The sequence below is a fragment of the Scyliorhinus torazame genome, chromosome X (genome assembly GCF_047496885.1).
Source record: "Scyliorhinus torazame isolate Kashiwa2021f chromosome X, sScyTor2.1, whole genome shotgun sequence".
NCBI lineage: Eukaryota > Metazoa > Chordata > Chondrichthyes > Carcharhiniformes > Scyliorhinidae > Scyliorhinus > Scyliorhinus torazame.
The window spans coordinates 39916990-39938422 of record NC_092738.1 but is presented as its reverse complement, the minus strand read 5'-3'; the positions used below and the strand labels follow the sequence as shown (position 1 = coordinate 39938422).

Genomic DNA, 21433 nt, shown 5'->3' with positions numbered 1-21433 from the left:
TATGGAGGACAAGGTTGAATCAATTTGGGTGGAAATCAGGAATAGTAAGGCGAAAAGGTCACTGATAGGAGTAGTCTATAGGCCACCAAATGGTAACAGGATGGTAGGGCAGGCAATAAGCAAAGAAATAACGGATGCATGTAGAAATAGTACAGCCGTTATCATGGGGGATTTTAATCAACATGTCGATTGGTTTAACCAGGTTGGTAAAGGCAGCCTTGAGGAGGAGTTTATAGAATGTGCCCGGGATAATTTCCTGGAACAGTATGGAATGGAACCTACAAGGGAACAAGCGGTCCTAGATCTGGTCCTGTGTAATGAGGCAGGATTGATTAATGATCTCATAGTTCGGGATCCTCTTGGAAGGAGCGACCACAATATGGTGGAATTTAAAATACAGTTGGAGGATGACAAGGTAAAATCAAACACTAGTGTTTTGTGCTTAAACAAAAGCGATTACAATGGGATGAGAGAAGAACTAGCTAAGGTAGATTGGGAACAAAGACTTCATGGTGAAGCAGTTGAGGAACAGTGGAGAACCTTCCGAGCAATCTTTCACAGTGTTCAGAAAAGGTTCATACCGACAAAAAAGAAAGACGGTAGAAAGGGGAAAAATCGACCGTGGATATCTAAGGAGGTGAGGGAGAGTATCAAATTGAAGGAAAAAACATACAAAGTGGCAAAAATTAGTGGGAGACTAGAGGACTGGGAAGTCTTTAGGGGACAACAGAAAGCTACTAAAAAAGCTATAAAGAAGAGTAAGGTAGACTATGAAAGTAAACTGGCTCAGAACATAAAAGCAGATAGTAAAAGCTTCTACAAATATATAAGACAAAAAAGAGTGGCTAAGGTAAATATTGGTCCTTTGGAAGGTGAGAAGGGAGATTTAATAATAGGAGACGGGGAAATGGCTGAGGAGCGGAACAGGTTTTTTGGGTCAGTCTTCACAGTGAAAGACACAAATAAGATGCCAGTGACTGATGGAAATAAAGATATGATAGGTGAGGACCTTGAGATGATTGTAATCACTAAGGAGGCAGTATTGGGCAAGCTAATGGGGCTAAAGGTAGATAGGTCTCCTGGCCCTGATGGGATGCATCCCAGAGTGTTAAAAGAGATGGCTAGGGAAATTGTAAACGCACTAGTGATAATTTATCAAAATTCACTAGACTCTGGGGTGGTCCCAGAGGATTGGAAAGTAGCAAACGTGACACCACTGTTTAAAAAAGGAGGTCGGCAGAAAGCGGGTAATTATAGGCCGGTAAGTTTAACTTCGGTTGTAGGGAAAATGCTGGAATCTATCATTAAGGAGGAAATAGCAGGGCACCTGGAGGGAAATTGTCCCATTGGGCAGACGCAGCATGGGTTCACAAAGGGTAGGTCGTGTCTGACTAATTTGGTAGAATTTTTTGAGGACATTACCAGTGCAGTAGATAACGGGGAGCCAATGGATGTGGTATATCTGGATTTCCAGAAAGCTTTTGACAAGGTGCCACACAAAAGGTTGCTGCATAAACTAAAGATGCATGGCATTGAGGGTAAAGTGGTAGCATGGGTAGAGGATTGGTTAACTAACAGAAAGCAGAGAGTGGGGATAAATGGGTGTTTCTCTGGTTGGCAACCTGTAAGTAGTGGGGTCCCTCAAGGATCAGTGTTGGGCCCGCAGTTGTTCACAATTTACATAGATGATTTGGAGTTGGGGACCAAGTGCAATGTGTCAAAGTTTGCAGACGACACTAAGATGAGTGGTAAAGCAAAAAGTGCAGAGGATACCGGAAGTCTGCAGAAGGATTTGGATAGGTTAGGTGAATGGGCTAGGGTCTGGCAGATGGAATTCAATGTTGCCAAGTGTGAGGCTATCCATTTTGGGAGGAATAACAACAGAATGGATTATTATTTAAACTGTAAGATGTTAAAACATGCTGCTGTGCAGAGGGACCTGGGTGTGCTGGTGCACGAGTCGCAAAAAGTTGGTGTGCAGGTGCAACAGGTGATTAAGAAGGCTAATCGAGTTCTGTCTTTCATTGCTAGAGGGATGGAGTTCAAGACTAGGGAGGTTATGCTGCAATTGTATAGGGTGTTGGTGAGGCCACATCTGGAGTATTGTGTTCAGTTTTGGTCTCCTTACCTGAGAAAGGACATATTGGCACTGGAGGGAGTGCAGAGGAGATTCACTAGGTTGATCCCAGAGTTGAGGGGATTAGATTATGACGAGAGGTTGAGTAGACTGGGACTGTACTCATTGGAGTTTAGAAGGATGAGGGGGGATCTTATTGAGACATATAAAATTATGAAGGGAATAGATAGGATAGATGCGGGCAGGTTGTTTCCACTGGTCGGGGAAAGCAGAACTAGGGGGCATAGCCTCAAAATAAGGGGAAGTAGATTTAGGACTGAGTGTAGGAGGAACTTCTTCACCCAAAGGGTTGTGAATCTCTGGAATTCCTTGCCCAGTGAAGCAGTTGAGGCTCCTTCTTTAAACGTTTTTAAGAAAAAGATAGATGCCTTTCTAACGAATAAAGGGATTCGGGGATATGGTGTATGGGCCGGAGAGTGGAGCTGAGTCCACAAAGATCAGCCATGATCTCATTAAATGGCAGAGCAGGCTCAAGGGGCCAGATGGCCTACTCCTGTTCCTAGTTCTTATGTTCTTATGTTCTAATAGCTGATGGTGCAGTGATTAGGGGACACAGATTTAAGGTTTTGTTAAGGATGTGGAACTGACTGACTGGGTTGCTCTACAAAGAGTTGGCATGTACGTTATGGGCTGAATGGCTGCCTTCAGTGCTGTGAATGGCTGACTCTAATGATCGAGATTAGCAGAAAGTCTTGACAAGGCACACTGCCTGTTTAACAAACTGTGTGCTAAGGTTGTCTCTTCCTCGGGCATCTGAATGACAAACTGGACTTGTTGACGTTGGGCATTTGATGTTTGAACCGGTGATTTTGGCTTGCTGTGACATCCCAATTTGAGATTGGCTCCGAATCCAGCATTTTCTGATTTTATTTGCAGGTTTTTGCTTTTGGACTTAAACATTTTTGAGATTGAGCTGAAACTGCCCCAGATCATTTCACCAGAGGAGGCATTCGTTCCAGCAGCACTTCAAATTCAAAGCTTAACCCTTGGTGTCCTAATTCAAAAATGTAGCCTTGTGTAATGGAAAATATGCCTTCACTTGGGACTGGATCTGAGTGAATCCATGTTTTGCTTAAATCACGTGTGTGTGTATAAGGAGCACCTATGACTATTGACTGAAAGCTAGGAACTTTGATTTGCAGGAGGCGAAACCTTAAATTCACAGGAGGTGACTGAAGAGGGTGACTATAATGAGGATTTCTGGAATAAAATCAGCAAAGCAGAGGCTGAGGATGGTCACCTTTCAGAAGAAAGGCTAGAAGAGGTATTGTCGGATTTTGATGTATCTATTGATATATATTTAACATAATATATAGCAATGAACCTTCATGTTGGGAGAGCGGTGGATAGTGTAGTAATTTCTGGACTTTAAACTGCCGATTGAAAGATGGATGTTCAAGTAATGATACAGATCTTGCTGCAAAGTGCTTATACTTGAAAACTAAAAATTTTGCCTCCAGAAATAACTGAACAGCTTATTGCAATTGGGAAATGGGACAATGTGCGGCAGCTGAATAGACAATGTCTCCTTTCTTTCTGCATACAGTGTTCTGCTGAAAGTTGGGATTTAATTACTCAAAAGCATTTCTGCCAAAGCCCAAATTGATTATATTGTTAGCGAACAGCATAATCCTCAAAATAATGATCCCCACGAGTTCGTTTTGTTTTGCACGGGACGTAGGCATTGCTGACAAAGGTCAGCATTTGTTGCTCATCCTTATAATTGCCCTTCAACTGAGTGGCTTGCCACACTCTCGGAGAGCAGTTAAGAGTTATTGCTGTGGGCCTGGAGTCGCATGCCGGCCAGATCAGGTGAAGATGGGAGATTTCCTTCCCTAAAAGGCATTCATGAGCCAGATGGTTCTTTTTTCACAAATTTACAATGAGGGCAGCACGGTAGCACAGTGGTTAGCACCGTTGCTTCACGGCACCAGGGACCCCGGTTCGATTCCCGGCTTGAGCCACTGTCTGCTTGGAGTCTGCACATTCTCCCCGTGTCTGCGTGGGTTTCCTCCGGGTGCTCCGGTTTCCTCCCACAAGTCACAGACTGCCCACCATGGCTCGTGGATGCACAGAGTGGCACCGGCCGTATGGGTGAACCCACTCACCCCCATCGTCTGCTGGACGGGGGCCGCAGAGTGTACCGCTGGCATAGGTAGTGTCAGCTACTGGTATCCCTGGTGCCGGGTTGCAACGGGGTCAGGGGTGTGGTGTGGAAGGCAGAGTGCCATGTGAAAAGGTTTGGGGTGGGTTTGGATATGGGAGGGGGGGTGGGGAAGCATGCAGGGCAGGCTGGGGCCGTCATGTGGACCTGGCTGGGCATGGGGGTACGCATCATGCTAGCGTGTCTGCCTTTCACCCCCTGCAGACAATGGGCTTTGAAATCTAACCAGGAATGGTGGCCTTCATCCTAGCTGCCAAAGCCCTGGGGGATGTACTGAAGCAGTACAAGCAGGAGCTGCTCTGGGAAGACCCTACTGCAGTGGAGTCTGCCCCAGAGGAACAGGAGGCAGCCGGTGAGGATGGAGACCCAATCACCAGCGGGGACCTGTGTTATGGGCCCTCATGGAGTTCACCTGACCCACAACTTTTACTAGATTGTGGTATGGGGAGCACACGGCTCACTCTACAGGTGTGGGACAGCAGAAATGGAAAAGTATTTTTGGTAGCAAAACAATGTTTATTCTATGAACTCAAGTTAACCTTTTTAAAACACACAGCAACCATCAATTCAAATACAACCCCCAAAGAATACAACACTAAGTAATCCTTGAGCTTTCCTTTTAACATCCAGAAGACCTAAAACCAAACCTTTACCAGAAGCACCTCAGGCTTAACTTCACTACTGAGAACAGTTACCACATTGAAATCAGCAAATGGACATTCATAAGCTTGCAGAGATTCTCACACATCCTGCTGTGATTGCAGCTTCTCCAAAACTAAAATTAAACCAAACCCACCCTGCAGCAAACAGCCTAACGCAAAAATAAAAAGCTGACAGATAGCCCAGCTCCACCCACTCTCTGACATCACTGCAGTAATAAACACCCATTTTGTAAAGGAACTCTCACTACAGATATTTATATACACACCCATTTATAAACACCCATTTCTTAAAGGTACTCTCACATGACACCTATCTGGGATCTCTCCGATCTCTGTGTACAGATGCATCCATGCTGTCACGGAGGCCCTATATGCCCAGTCAGCCTAATACATAAAATCCAATGTGGACTGTGCTTTCCCGGGCAGCGGGGTGCGCTGCCATTGCCAGGATGCAGGGAAAGGGAGTGATCGATGGGATGCAGGACCCCCTACGAGCACCAAAGGTTCCACTTGATGAACGTGCAGCTGGTGTGTGACCATGAAATGCACATCGTGGACGTTTGCATCGATACCCGGGCAGTGTGCACAGTGCCTTCATCCTGGCACACGCAACGGTTCCTGACACCTTAGAGGCACCCCCTCCCCCGGTGAGGGGTTGTCTCCTGGGCGACAGGGACTATCCCCTACGGTGGAGGCTGATGACATCTATCCAGAGGCCACAGACCAATGTGGAGAACCGCTACAGCGACGCCCATGCCACGATCAGGGGCATGATCGAGCGGTGCTTCGGCATCCTGAAGATGCGGTTCAGGTGCCTGAACTGTTCTGAAGTGGCCTCCAGTATAGGACTAGGAGGGTTTCCCACATCGTGGCGGCCTGCTGCATCCTCCACATCGCACAGCAGAGGGTCGACATGCTGGAGGGGAGGGATGAATGCCAGGCCTTGTCTGACGAGCAGGATGCGGAGGATGGGCAGGGCATCGGGCCCAGGCAGGCACAGGAAGTTGCACAATGTGTGCACCTGGATCAACACGCACGGGACGCTCTAACCGCCTCCAGGTACGCCGACTAGGGGGCCTGACTGACAGCCCGGACATCCCAAACCACCTAACGCTAAGTCTAGGTGGTACCCCAGGTCCTACATCAGAAGTGGAGGTGGCCTGCTGTGAATCCCGCCCTGTGATTTGGGTCCACCAGTTCTGGAGGCCCCCTCTCGTTTCGGCACGAGTCTCCATGCTTGCGGCAAAGGAGCACAGGGACTGGGCCACTTCCCTCTGGGACTGTGCCACATCATTCAATGACTGTGCCACCTTTGGGACTGATGCAGGTCAGCCAGTGGCTGGGCAATGCCGATGACTCCCTCAACCATAACCTGCTGTTGCTGGGCCACACTCTGGAGCTGCAATGTCCAGGTGGCCCTGGTACATAGCTGCCTGTGACAGGGCAACCCTGTCCTGTGCCTTGGCCACCGTCCGCACAGAGTGCCCCAGGCCTTGGACATCCAGACCCATGGGCAATACCTTCACCCCGAAGACTTCCACCGTGGACACCACCCATTCAGTGTCGACCTGAAAAGCATGCATTGCCAGCACTGCTTCCTGCCCCTGAACGCGGTTGGACTCCTCCAACTGTACCTTCATTATCAATAGGACCGCCCTTTCCAGAAGGCGGTGCCCCATCTGGATGGTGGCTGGGTGTGTGGGATGGGGATCGGTGCCGGGGCACTGTGCTGGCCACTCTGACGAGGTCGTCCAGCTTCTTTCTGCACTGCTGTCCGGTCCTGGCGGTGGGCCAACGGCCTCTCCCACCTACGCCTAGACCCGGTGTATAGCGGCGGGTAGCAGCCTCCTTCCCACCTGGGGACATGGTAGCCTGCCTCTCCTCCACGGCGTCCAGCAGGTCTCCAGCTCGACTTCCACAAACCGGGCTGCCCCTCTCCTTCCTGCCCTCTTCTTGGCTGGGATGTGGAGAGTGGAGTGCTTGTATGCGGCTGCAGCTTGTCAGCCTCTCAAGTGGCAATCCCGACCACAGTGATTCGGACATCGTTTTTCATTGGAATCTGTCGTGTTCCACGTGACGCCGGTACTAGCCCATTAATGGATCGTGAATTGCTCCGGGACCGGCGCCAATTTAGTTGTTGTAGAAGTCCATTGACTCAGTCCCGGTGGCAACACTTAGTTTCTGAAACAGGGAATCCTGCCCATAGGCTTTGTTAAAGCAATGTGCCCAAGGTAGAGCCTCACATCAGCCATGTTCTTGGTATCCCTTTCTTTGACATGTCATGCAGAGTGATGTAAATCGGCTAGTTTTTAAACAAGTGCAGTTGCACATACATGCCAAACTCAATTTTAACAGTGGACCGAGGTTTGGAGTGCTGTGAAATTATGAATTCAAGGTTTTCTTTTCCTTTATTGCACCCAGCTGCTGTTTGAAATAGTTTTACCTGTGCATTGTGTTTTATCCATATGTACTCTTCACTGTTTCATACAAGCGAAGCCTCCAAGGTTGGAAGTGTGCTTCACTTTGAGGAACAGCCCGAGAAGTTCATGTGTAATGGAAAGAAGGGGAGAGGTGGTGGAATCCCCTCCTGCCCACAGTGGTTGTCTATTTGTACCGGTTTTGAATGGAGAACTGAAACATTGAACATCGGTAACTTTACCTTCTCCGAACTTCTTTACCTCAGACTTGGGGCATGTGCATTCACAGTGCCATATACACAATTTTCCTGGGACTACTGCTGCACTGTGGGAAATGTTGTGAGCTGGCATGTGGCTTTAACTTTTTTTTTAGCCCTTGTTTTCTCAACTTCTGGGACTGTTTCGAATCAAAACTCCTTTTCTCCAATTTTCTTTTTTAATACAAACAGTAATGGCATGTTTCTTCATTTGTTAGGCTGACACTAAATTGAGTGATGCTGTTAAAACAGAGGATGACGACCTTCTGGGTGATCAAGGTAAACAAAAATTGCGACTGTCCTTCTCGAGCTCTACAAATCCTTTGCGTTGGAAGAGTAGAATAGCCCATTCCACAGATGTCCTTCAGGTGTCAAATGGGCCGTTTCTGTTCAACCATTTGTCTTAAACATAGTTGACTTGGGTGAAAGGTCAATCTGAGTTTTATAATTTAATGTACTTGTAACTTTTATTGTTGAATGTAACTTTTTAAAAAGTCTAATCATTTTTCAAAGTTCTTGATCTTGTAATTTTTTTCACCCTGCTGCCCCCTTTCTATTCAGGAAAACAGAGAGTGCAATTCAAAATAACACAGACCCCTGACGATCTTCTAAAATTGATTCGAGAATTAAAAGACCAGAATAAAAAGGTACTGATGGAAGAAGTCCGATGCATTTCAGTGTAGTCCTCAAATGCTAATCTTGAAGCGAAAAAATGGTGACCATGATCATTTCACTGCTGCTTGTGTTTTGTTTTGGCAATTGTGATTTGCTTGACTGGGACCTTAACTGCTTAACTGGTAAAACTGACTTGATTGTCTTGGTTCCCAGCTAAGGCCCACACTTACTTCTTGTAGCCTTATTTTGATCAGCCTTTATTAGCCCATGTTGTTTTTAATTCTGACCATGGAATATCTCTGGCAACTACCTTCTATTGAGGTCAACTGAATAGATGTGAAAAATCGCTCAAATGTTCAAACGATCTTTCATTGTGTGAAGTACACTAGTTCAGGCATCCTCCTTGAATCTTAATTTGTATGGTTGGTAACATTTTTAGTGCTAAAATTAACTTGCTAGTGGCATTTTTAACGCGTATTACTCCAATCCCATGGAGGCATGGTCAGAAGTTCCAGAATAGGACAAGACTTATTCTGAACTTCGAGTTATGATTTTTTATTTTTTAATCATTAGTATCAAATAATGCAAAAATTTGTGCTCTGCTGAAACTAATGTTCAAACAGTAAATTCTTGTCATTTTATTGCCCTCATCCTATTTGGAACAGCTCATCTGGTTAGATTGCAAGTAACAATGGACGGGACTCTCCGTACCACCGCACTCCTTTTCCCACCGGCAGCGGGATTCTCCTTCCTGACAGCTGCCCAATGGGATTTCCCATTGTGGGCACCCCACGCCGTCGGGAAATCCGCGGGCGTGAGTGCGCTGCCGGCGAAACGGAGGATCCCGTCAACAGAATCCAGCCCAATGTACTTTACCATCACAGATGCTGGTTTAGCACAGGGCTAAATCGCTGGCTTTGAAAGCAGGCCAGCAGCACGGTTCAATTCCCGTAGCAGCCTCCCCGAACAGGCGCCGAAATGTGGCAACTAGGGGCTTTTCACAGTAACTTCATTTGAAGCCTACTTGTGACGATAAGCGATTTTCATTTCATTTCATTTGTTGAAAGTTTCTAATAACACCTTGTGTACATTGGTAAATGTGTTCGGGTTAAAATATCCACTGGGATGGCAAATACTGGGGTTAGCTAATACATGTCACAATTTAAACCGTTTTCTTCTGAAAGCAGAAAGGTGAAGAGGACACGGATCCGACGACAGACCCTGCTGACAAATCCACTGACCAAGACTTGTCAGCAAAACAAGAGGAGATGGTTGATATTGAAGAAACTGAGCTCATTGAAGACTTTGAAAAGGAACTACAGGATGTGTCCCTACCAAAATCAAAGATGTCTGAAATCAAAAGGGAAGTGAAAGAAGAAATGGAAAAAGAATTTGAAAATCTTATTGATGAAGTGAGTAATCATTACAGCATACCTGATGAGACAGGGCCGTGGCAATTATTTTTAAACTTGACATTTAATGTTAGAATGCAAGGACGCATACGGCAAATGAGCATGAATAGATCCGTACCCGTTCAATTTAAGAGAATTTCAGCCAAACTTTAGTAAAAATCAGATGGAGAATTAGAACGTTATATGACTGTCTTCTTGTTTTCACCACAGTTAATATTGGCAAAAGCCTCTGATGTTTCTGTTGACTACTTCCTAGATGCTAATCACCCTTCTGTATGCAAGTAGTACAGATAGAAATATATATTTGCATATCCTACAGCATTCTACCATCTGCATATATTCTTCCTCCTCTGCTACTATACCAGAGGTCCAACAGGACTTGGTCAACATTAAAATACTTAGTCTAAGTTTTGGGGGCACTATTATGCAAAGTGTTACTGGTTACATAGTATTTACAGCAAAAAATGGGTCATTCAACTCAGCTAGTCTATGCCAGAATAAAACCAGAAAATGCTGGGAGCACTCTGTTCTGCTGTTCACCGATGCTGCCAGACCTGCAGGTTCGAGTCCATGCTGATATTTCTGCACCACGCCATCCTTCATTTCACCTGATGAGCCTATCTCTCTACTCCTTTCTTCCTCCTGTTTATCTGACTTCCCCCTGAAATGCATCTGTGCTATTAATCTCAACTGTTCCTTGCAGTAGTGAGTTCCACATTTCTTATCACCAGGTAAAGAACATTCCTCTGAATTTCCTGTTCTATTTATTAATGACTATCTTATATTTATGGTAACCATTGGTGTGGAGATGCCGGCATTGGACTGGGGTGAGCACAGTAAGAAGTCTTACAACACCAGGTTAAAGTCCAACAGGTTTGTTTCGAATCACTAGCTTTCGGAGCGCAGCTTCTTCATCACTCACCTGAGGAAGGAGCAGTACTCCGAAAGCTAGTGATTCCAAACAAACCTGTTGGACTTTAACCTGGTGTTGTAAGACTTCTTACTATTAGATTTATGGCCCTGAGGTCTGATTTTGCCCATAATTGAAACCACCCTCTCTTCCCCGATTGAATGCTTCCATCTTCCTATCTCGAACAGGTCATATCTCAGTCTTCCCTTTTCTTCAACCAAGCGCCCTAGCCTGGTCCATGCTTCCTGATGAGTGCCCCATCTCCGTTCTGATACTGTGGTGGTAAATTTTATTTGCACCTTCATATCTTAGAGACCAAAGCTGTTCACACTACTCCACCTTTAGTTCAACCAAAGTTCTAAAGACGTTTAACATAGGGCGAGTTTCTCTGGCCTCCCCGTGGCGTGTTTCTTGGTGGCGGGAGGTGGCCCTCTAATCTTCAGGTCCCGCTGCTGTAAATGGGATTTCCCATTGAATCCCTGCACCGCTGCTGGGAAACCCGCAGCAGGGGTGCGCCGTCGGTTGGACTGGAAGATGCCGCTGCCTTGAACAGCCAGAAGATCTCGCCCATGGCCTTTTGGCGTTTCAATTCTATCGGTCTAAAAATGAATCTTTGCTTCACCGCCCTCCCCCCAACCACCACCAGAGCCTTCACCAGATTGGAGAGTAAGTAGATTGTGCTGAAATTTCGCAATCTAATATTGTCATCCTTTTTAATGAAGTGCTGATTGTACCCAGTTTTATTTAATGGATTTGACTCCAAGACCACCCTTTCTATTTTTTGGATTCTGTAATATTTCAGCACTAAATAAATCTATGTCCCGAATGTGTCATTTGAATAGAATGAACAGGCAGGGTCCAGAAAAGAGCCATGTTGCAGCAGTCACTGTCCTCGCAAATGTTTTGTTCCGTCACTAACTGCAGAAATTGATCTCACTAATGTGACAATGCCATGAACCATCACAACTGTTCAAAGTTTCCAAAGGAAAACCTTTATCAAATGCCCGTACCACCTCTAGGGATGTATTGAACTTCTAAACTTCGCGGAATGTGATCTGGAATTTTATCGTCATGTTAGTCCCTCCTGCAGTGGATTACTAGGAATTAGTGATGAGATCTTCCTTACTCTGTGTCATCTCTCCCAACTGAACTATATTTTAGGTAATCATTTGTTTGTACGGTGTAACCTTGGGATGGGGGCAGCACATCATTTTATTATTATACTCTGATAGAATTGTGCTTAATAATATTTCTCAGGCACAAGATGAACTTGAAGCAGAGGGTCTCAAAGGGGAATTTGATCGCAATCAAGCCTCCAAGACCTTGGCCACAACCCTAAACAAGCTGATAGACAAGCTTGAAGAAAAAGAAAATTCAGTCGAAGAGGAAGATAAGGACACAGCAAAGGGTACTCCCAGTCACTCCTCAAAACAGACAGGAGGTACGCAACACCTATTTTCTTAATGTGGAGATGCCGGCGTTGGACTGGGGTGAGCACAGTAAGAAGTCTTGCAACACCAGGTTAAAGCCCAACAGGTTTGTTTCAAATCACTAGCTTTCAGAGCGCAGCTTCTTCCTCAGGTGATTGTCGAAGTAGGTTCCTGTTTCTGCAACCAACCTAGTGTTGTAAGACTTCTTACTGTCCTATTTTCTTAGTTCACTTTTTGTGGGGATTTTATTCTTTCCCCTTATGTCGAGGTGGCAAACATGGAAAAATATTAAACAAGTACTTTACATCTGCATTCACAGAGAGTGGCTGAAAGTTGATAAGTAATGCATAGGGTAATAGAGAATGAGTACTTCAGGGAAAAAAGTGTGCGTCAGGCAGCATTAGGAAGTTTGCAGACGATTTAGACACAGACACACAAAGTAGTAGGTCATAATGATGATAGCAATACCCTCCAGGGTGACCTCAACAGAGTGGCGCAATGGACAGGCCCCTGGCAGATGGCGTTCAGTGTTGAGAAGTGTGAAGTGATGCACTAATATCGAAAGACCTTATGCTATAACTTGTACGATTTTGAAAAGTGTTGATGAACAGAGACCTTAATCCGTACACACAAATCCTTAAAGGTAGCAGCGTAAAAGATGAGTGGTTTAAAAAAAGCATATGTGACACTTGGGTTTATAAATAGAGGCATAGAATATAAGGGCAGAGGGAACTTGAAAATGTAATTGTGGGTTAGGCCTCAGTTGCGTATTGTGGGCTATTCTGGCCAGCATGCTTCAGGAAAGATGTGAAGGCCTTGGGAGTACAGAGGAAGCTTACCAAGATGTTACCAGGGGTGAAATACTTCAGTTATGAAGGGAAGTTGGCAAAGGTAGGACTGTTCTCCTCGAAACAGGAGATTAAGATGTTACCCAATAGAGGTTTTCCAGGTAAGATTTTGCTCTGATGGAGAAAAACAATTCCCTCCGCAAGTGGATCAACGGGAAGATGTCACCTACTTAAAATAATTGGAAAATGATCTGGAGGAAAGATGAGAATTTTCTTGCACTGAATTGTCAGGATCTGGAGCGCACTGTTTGAAAAAGCTATTAGAAGCTGATTCCATAACAAAGTTGAGAATGGAATTAACAGGTACTTGAGGATAAGGAATTTACAGGATTATAGACCGAAGTGGGCATGTGGACTAAGGTATCTGTTCTTTCAAAGACCTGGCGTAGACATAATGTGACTCCTTCTTTGTGTAATAAGTTTATATGCTTCTACTTTACCTCTTCCTCTCTCATCACAGCAATTTTTTTTTCACTGACGGGTTCTTGCCTCCTTATGAAGGACAGCCTGACACATAGTCGTAGATGTTTACAGCAGGGAAACAGGCCCTTCGGCCCAGCTTGTCCATGCCGCCCAGTTTCGATCACTAAGCTAGTCCCACTTGCCTGCATTTGGCCCATATCCCTCTATACCCAGCCTGCCCATGTAACTGTTCAAATTTTAAAAAGGAAACAACTCTACCACTGCCTCTGGCAGCTCATTCCAGACACTCCCCACCCTCTGTGTGAAAACATTTCCCCTCTGGTCTCTTTTGTATCTCTCTCCTCTCACCTTAAACCTATGCCCTCTAGTTCCAGACTCCTCTACCTTTGGGAAAAGATGTTGACTATCTACCTTATCTATGCCCCTCATTATTTTATAGACCTCTATAAGATCACCCCTAAGCCTCCTACGCTCCAGGGAAAAAAGTCCCAGCCTCTCCTTAAAACTCAGACCATCAGGTCCCGGTAGCATCCTCGTAAATCTCTTCTGCACTCTTTCTAGTTTAACAATATCCTTCCTATAATAGGGTGATCAGAACTGAACACAGTATTCCATGTGTGGTCTTACCAATGTCTTGTACACCTTCAACAAGACGTCCCAACTCCTGTATTCAATGTTCTGACCAATAAAACCTAGCATGCTGAATGCCTTCTTCACCACCCTGTCCACCTGCAACTCCACCTTCAAGGAGCTACGAACCTGTACCCCAAGATCTCTTTGTTCTGTAACTCTCCCCAACTCCCTACCATTAACTGAGTAGGTCCTGCCCTGATTCGAACAACCAAAATGCATCACCTCACATTTATCCAAATTAAACTCCATCTGCCATTCATCGGCCCACTGGCCCAATTGGTCACGATCCTGTTGCAATCCTAGATAACCTTCTTCACTGTCTACTATGCCACCAATCTTGGTGTCATATATATATGTGTGTATGATATATATATAAGCCAATGGCTACCTCACCCTGGATTCCGTGACATTTAACATTTTGCAACAACCTACCATGCGGTACCTTGTCAAAGGCCTTGCTAAAGTCCATGCAGACAACGTCGACTGCACTGCCCTCATCTACCTTCTTGGTTATCCCTTCAAAAACCCAATCAAATTGGTGAGACATGACTTTCCCCTTACAAAGCCGTGCTGACTTTCCCTAATTAGCCCTTGCCTGTGTAAATGCCTGTACATCCAGTCCCTCAGTATACCTTCAACAATTTACCCACTACGGAAGTAAGACTAACCGGTCTGTAGTTCCCAGGCTTATCTCGACAGCCCTGCTTAAACAAGGGCACAACATTTGCTACCCTCCAATCTTCAGGCACCTCTCCTGTGGCTGCCGACGATTCAAATATCTCAGCTCGGGGGCCGGCAATTTCCTCCCTAGCCTCCCACAACGTCCTGGGGTACATTTCATCAGGTCCTGGGGATTTCTCTATCTTGATGCGCTTTAATACCTCCAGCACCTCCTTCTCTGTAATATGTACACTCCTCAAGACATCACTTTTTATTTAGAACATAGAATAGTACAGCACCGTACAGGCCCTTCGGCCCACGATGTTGTGCCAACCACTTATCCTAATCTAAGATCTAGAATACAAGACCAGGGATGTACTTCTGAGGCTGTATAAGGCTCTGGTCAGACCCCATTTGGCGTATTGTCAGCAGTTTTGGGCCCCATATCTAAGGAAGGAAAAGGTCCAGAGGAGGTTCACAAGAATGATCCCTGGAATGAAGAACTTGTCATATGAGGAACATTTAAGGGCTCTGGGTCTGTACTCGTTGGAGTTCAGAAGGATGAGAGGGGATCTTATTGGAACTTACAGGATACTGCGAGGCCTGGATAGAGTGGATGTGGAGAGGATGTTTCCACGTGTCGGAAAAACTAGAACCATAGGACACCATCTCAGACTGAAGGGGCGATCCTTTAAAACTGAGATGAGGAGGAATTTCTTCAGCCAGAGGGTGGTGAATCTGTGGAACTCTTTGCCGCAGAAGGCTGTGGAGGCCAAATCACGGAGTGTCTTTAAGACAGAGATAGATAGGTTCTTGATTAATAAGGGGATCGGGGGTTATGGGGAGAAGGCAGGAGAATGGGGATGACTCCTTCGACGCATGCCTGCTGTTATCTACACTTCAGCCAACTTCTTAGCCATTGAGCTTGAATCTCCTTCGTTTTGAGCTCGTAAAAGATTTGGGGAAGTCCAGGCACACCCATGTTGTGGAATCGTCTGCATTTCCCTTAGATTATGGTGACTGAAGGATTGTTGAACCAAAGGTCTTCCCTTTGAGTCTGTTCTCACTATTCTTTGCTAGGTTATTGTGAATAATCCTGACGTTTACTCCTGATGATAAATTCCACTGTTTTACATGGTGCAGTCCACAATATAAATTTAACATCATCTGACACAGAAGGAAGATGAAATAAGTCTGTTGTTGCCTTTGTCTGTTGGCCTGTTTTCAGCCAACTGGAACATTGACTCCCTCATCAGCATCAATGTCTCAAATCCTCCCTTCTTTCTTATAGTACTTTGGGACCTGTGCAATCCATCCCTGTTCATTTGATTTGATCTAAGCTCCTTTAGCCTGTTTGCAACTTCATCCTTGCTTATATTCAGCACGGTAGCACAAGTGGATAACTCTGTAGCTTCACAGCTCCAGGGTCCCGGGTTCGATTCCCCGCTGGGTCACTGTCTGTGCGGAGTCTACACGTTCTCCCCGTGTCTGCGTGGGTTTCCTCCGGGTGCTCCGGTTTCCTCCCACAGTCCAAAGAGGTGCAGGTTAGGTGGATTGATATAAATTGCCCTTAGTGACCAAAAAGGTTAGGTTGGGTTACTGGGTTACGGGGATAGGGTGGAAGCTAAGTGGGTCGGTGCAGACTCGATGGGTCGAATGGCCTTCTGCACTGTATGTTGTATGTATGTTATATTCAAGTTTTACTCCACTTTGGCATTAGTCCATTACAGACGCGTTGTTTGAATAATGCCCACCAATCGAGGTGCTCACCTTGATCTGCCCTTTCTTTTGAAGTTGGCCTTGAACCAGGATACACATAGGTGTTAGCTGATGTTTGAGAGCAGGGCATCACCAGAAAGACTTGGGGATTAAGGTAGTGTTTTTGTAAGAGATGATGAGGATGCTTTGCGTTCTATGCCCTGATGGTGGCTTGTCAAAACGATGCGCTATCCAAGTGTAGGGATGTAGGTATTTTTTGTGGAAGCTGAAGGTCTCAAAATATTGCAAAATGTTCGGATTTATGTACTGTTTAAAGTCGAATAGCCTTTGTACCTGACTTCTTGCTGCGTTTCAGAAACTGATGAAGAGACTGAGGGGCACGTTAAAGTACGAGTCACAAAAATCAACCCAGGCAGCCCACTGCATAAAGAAATGAAAGTGCGGGAAATGAGTGGCACAGACCCCCAGCTCCGGCAGATTCAGAATGTGGTGAAAGAGCAGCTGGAGAAAGCAGGATTGAAAGCAGAAGGTAGTTTGGAGACTATTTATACTGCAACAATAAGCCTTCCTGCAAAAAGAGTTGTTTTAAAAATGAGACTGGAGAGATGTTACCATGCCACCTCCGTCAGGAAAGCATTTGCTTTACTTTTGTGCTTGGGTGCCCCTTTTTTCTTCTCCTGATTTGGATTTGGGCCACGAAGGATTCCGTGTCTGCCAGCTATAAAAGTGAAATGAGTTTGACCTACGTCACACTAGCCAAAATCATAAAGATGCACTAAATTGGGGCTTTGCTGAATCGCTGGGATAACACTGTGGGGAAAGTGTCGAATGCATGGTCTGTGGAAGGCTGTACTTTGAAGATGTACTTCAAACGTGTCATTTTTGTACACACCTGTTTGAACCATTTCCATATAGATTACATCGCTCTGCAGGGGTTCAAAATATAATTTGAGGGGTCACTGCTGACAGCCTGCCATATTAAATGTTTTTGATTTTGGTCCTGCTCTAAACTTTTTACCAGACTTTGCACTCTCAACCTAATTAATCATTTAATCCAGATCATAAAGCAGTGGAGTTTCGCTCCTGAAACATTTGGAAAAAGGAATGGTTCTGAATTACCATAAGCACTGAAACTTTGCGGTGTGAGATGATTGGCTGCCCATGACATCAAGGCAGCATTTGACCGAGTTTGACATCAAGGAGCCCCAGCTAAACTGGAGTCAATGGGAATCAGGGGAAAACTCTCCACTGGTTGGAGTCATACCCGGCACAAAGGAAGATGGTTGTGGTGGTTGGAGGTCAATCATCTCAGCTCCAGGACGTCACTGCAGGAGTTCCTCAGGGTAGTGTCCTCGGCCCAACCATCTTCAGCTGCTTCATCAATGACCTGCCTTCCATCATAAGGTCAGAAGTGGGGATGTTTGCGGATGACTGCACAATGTTCAGCACCATTCGCAACTCAACAGGCCATGTCCATACACAGCAAGACCAGGACAATATTCAGAGTTGGGAAAATGATATTGATGCCAGGCAATAACCATCTCCAACAAGAGCAAATCTAACCATCGCCCTTTGACATTCAATGTTATTACCATCGCTGAATTTCCCCCACTATGGGTGTACTTGCACCACAGCGTCTGCAATGGTTCATGCCACCTTCTCGGGGCAATTAGGGATGGGCAATAAATGCTGGCCTTGCCTGTGATACCCACATCAAGTGAAATAATAAAACAAAATACACGTGGCTGTATTGTTTGAGGTTGATGGACTAGCTCGATGCTAGCTTGTTATTTTAATGTGCTACAATCCTGGTATTTTCAGTATTGCTCAAGGTTTTAAAAATTGCCATCCTCCGTTGATTCATGTGCTTGAGGTGGGGTATCACTTTCTACGGAAAGGCTCAGCCATGACTATTATTCCTCTACGTTCACTAGCTGAGCTTTTTGTCTTGGCGTGCTCCCTTCAAATTTTCAAAATTGTAACCGTTTTGTTCCAAATTGTTACATAGAACAGTGCAGAAGGAGGCCATTCAGCCCATCGAGTCCGCACCGACCCAATTTAAGCCCTTGTTATGAGAGTTCATTTGCACCAGATTGTTTCTCGGGTTTCAAATGTGAAGGTGTGGGGGGGGGGGGGGAGTTTTTAAGCCAATGTGACCAGCTATTCATTTACTGGTGTGTTATTTCTATTGTGGTATGCCAGGAATCTTTCTCCCTGGTGAAAGCAGAGTTGTGTTTTGGGTAACTGGGCACTGTCTTCTAGAAAGGCTGTCCTGGAAAGGTGCAAATATTTGCAACGGGGGGGGGGGGGGGGGGTTGCTCCAATCTATTGCCTGTCGAAGGCCACTGGAGGCAAGAATGGTATTCCAGTGGTGACACCATTCCACATCACTGTGCACAAGATTGGCAATTCACGCAACTTGAATAAGTTCCAGCTAATGGAAAAGGAGTGGGGTTCGATGGGGTGGGGGGGATGGAATGAAGCACTACAAGAAATGCACCCACTTAGTGCAGCTCATTTCCCCCCTCCAAACAAAAAAGAATTCTATTGATTGCACAGCAAATCTGTTCTGTATCCTCTGTCTGATCTGAAGTAACTTGCAGCAATTGAGTAATAGGAATAATTTTTTTTCAGGTAAAATAGAAGTGAAGATTGTAACAACCGGATCACTTGGGGATGACGATGATATGCACTGGCTATCGGAAGAAGACACCAAATCCTTCAGAGAGCTTCTCATCAACTTACTGGTGAGAATGTTTGGACTGCTACGTTGTTGCTAGAGAATTTGCAATCGGCCAGGTTGTGATGCTGCTTTCTCCCCAGAACAATGATTTCCACATGCCTTCTCAATTCATAGCTGAAAGGTGGAATTTCAGTTACCCTGACCCCCCTTGTAGGACCTTCACAGTGGGCAGTTTATTGGAAAATCACTGGCCCGTTGACGGCATGCTATTTTCCATTCTTTAATATCTATCAGCACCGTGCACACACCATTGTCTCCTAATTCGTTCACGAATGGTGCGTGGCCTCTGGAAATTCCACCCAGACTCTGGAAGTCTGTTATTGGTTGTGGTTCTTAAAACATGCTCTCAGTTGAGTTTCTGGTTTTGAGGGGTGAATTGTATCCAAATTTTGGACAAACTCAATGTGGCCCTTCCAATAGTGTAGCAACATTGGCTAAAATAACATGCAACCTACATTGACTTTTCTTCTGTCCCCTTCCCTTCCCAGTCCCTTTTTTACTGTTCCTCCCCCCTCAACAGACCTGACATATTAGCTTCATGGAATGGAAATGACTAAGGTATAAGCTTTAAGAGGGAAGATTGGGAGGAAACATGGCCTCTGGGCGGTAGCACAGTGGTTAGCACTGTGGCTTCACAGCTCCAGGGTCCCAGGTTCGATTCCCGGCTTGGATCACTGTCTGTGCGGAGTCTGCACGTTCTCCCCGTGTCTGCGTGGGTTTCCTCCGGGTGCTCCGGTTTCCTCCCACAAGTCCTGAAAGACGTGCTGTTAGGTGAATTGGACATTCTGAATTTGCCCTCTGTGTACCCGAACAGGCGCCGGAATCTGGCGACTAGGGGCTTTTCACAGTAACTGCATTGCACTGTTAATGTAAGCCTACTTGTGACAATAAAGATTATTATTATTTCTCTGTCGTTTGAAATCCGGCAAGCCAGGTATTCATCTGTTGACAAATGGAAATGCGTCGCGTGTACAATTTAAAATCTAAAATCTTACATTTTTCCAATAGACTGGTGGGACTGAAGAAGTTTACAAAGAGCAACAGAGGCAGCAGCAGTTGGAGGATAATTACCGTTTTGTGTGGGGGGAGAGCCAGGAAGAAGCACAGTCATCAAGTGGCACAGATTCTGATGATATGGACTTCTAGGGGACACGTGACTCTGGGTACAAATCAAACACATCTTCGGGTGTTAGCACATGAACCAGTCAATTTGCACTTTGCCATGCATAATGGCATATTTGTGATCACCGATCACAATAGATAATAAATGAACCTGCAGAAGAACGGTCAGATATTTGCATTTTTATTGATGAGCTGAAGTGGAATTTTATGTTTGTCTGATGCAGTCTTCTTTTTGTGGTGGAAATGGTGTGTATGGGTAGTGCTAAAACTTCTGAATGTGTTTCTTGGTAATGAACCTAATCAGTAAAACACTGATGCCATCAGACATTCATTCTCTTTGACCTGCAGACAAATGTGATTCCGTAAGAGGTAAGGACTGTTCATTAATGTGACGAGTGAGCAGTGAATGTAATGTTTTTGTCCCAAAATGGAGTTGTCTCTTTAAATTGAAAGTTGAAAACTGGACAGGTGGAAGAATCAGAGAGCGAGAAGACTGAGCAACCTGGTAGGAGAAATCACTCGGATTGCTACGCATCAGTATGGCAGTAGCAAAGATGAAGCCAACAGGTTCCAGTCTTTCGATCCCATCATCGGCTTCAAGCTATTTCAGAGGTATTTATTTCCCGATGGTACTGTTTCTGCCAAGTTATCCAAAGACACAGACCATAAACAATTGCTTCCTTTTGATTTTGAACCTCGTCACTGAGGTTTCCTTGTCATAATCTTCAAATGGCAACTTGCTGCTAAGAAAAGTAGAGCCAAAATGCAACATGATCCACCTTCCCTTTTGTGATTTGCTATCTTGGCTGTCAGATACTTGTCTCTGGGTGGCGAATCAGTAATTTTATTGGAAGTGTGTGTATATGTTTGTCTCTTTATGATTTTCCTTTGTGCTAATTGCTTTGTAATTCAAAGAAAATATGGGTTAGCTTTGTGAATAGTGCAGTAGCTGCGCTGAAAGTTTGCCATCCTTCGACCAAGTAAAATACCTACTTCCTCCAATTCTTCAAATATTTGGGCAACACTGTGATTGAATAATGTTTAATAAAAATATAGTATACCGTTACATGGTGTTTAACCATTTTCTTTTCCGGAATCGAGCATTGTGTGGGTGAAAGGTTTTCCATGTCACCAAATACGGAATTAGATTTATTTCAAGCTTTCGCAGTCGAGGGGTTTAGATGACGCACTGAAATGAAACCATCTAGCATGAGCATTTGGATAAACATGAGCTGATCAAGGAGCCAGCATCGATTTTCAACGGGCAAGTCATGTCCAACA

General features: G+C 45.1%; 1 protein-coding gene across 2 annotated transcripts in view; it reads left to right on the top strand.

Annotated features, from left to right (window-relative positions):
• Nucleotides 1-21218, top strand: part of os9 (OS9 endoplasmic reticulum lectin) — a 58409-nt gene extending 37191 nt beyond the window's left edge. Inside the window, exons 8-15 of one of the 2 annotated variants that reach the window (XM_072493650.1) lie at nucleotides 3280-3401; nucleotides 7856-7916; nucleotides 8199-8284; nucleotides 9437-9664; nucleotides 11832-12015; nucleotides 16643-16816; nucleotides 18922-19034; nucleotides 20039-21218. In XM_072493650.1, coding sequence (XP_072349751.1) covers nucleotides 3280-3401; nucleotides 7856-7916; nucleotides 8199-8284; nucleotides 9437-9664; nucleotides 11832-12015; nucleotides 16643-16816; nucleotides 18922-19034; nucleotides 20039-20176 — 1106 coding nt within the window. In that variant the 3' untranslated portion in view covers nucleotides 20177-21218. The remainder of the gene's footprint in view (nucleotides 1-3279; nucleotides 3402-7855; nucleotides 7917-8198; nucleotides 8285-9436; nucleotides 9665-11831; nucleotides 12016-16642; nucleotides 16817-18921; nucleotides 19035-20038) is intronic. The other variant, XM_072493652.1, reaches the window with a different exon arrangement.
• The last annotated feature ends 215 nt before the right edge of the window (nucleotides 21219-21433 follow it).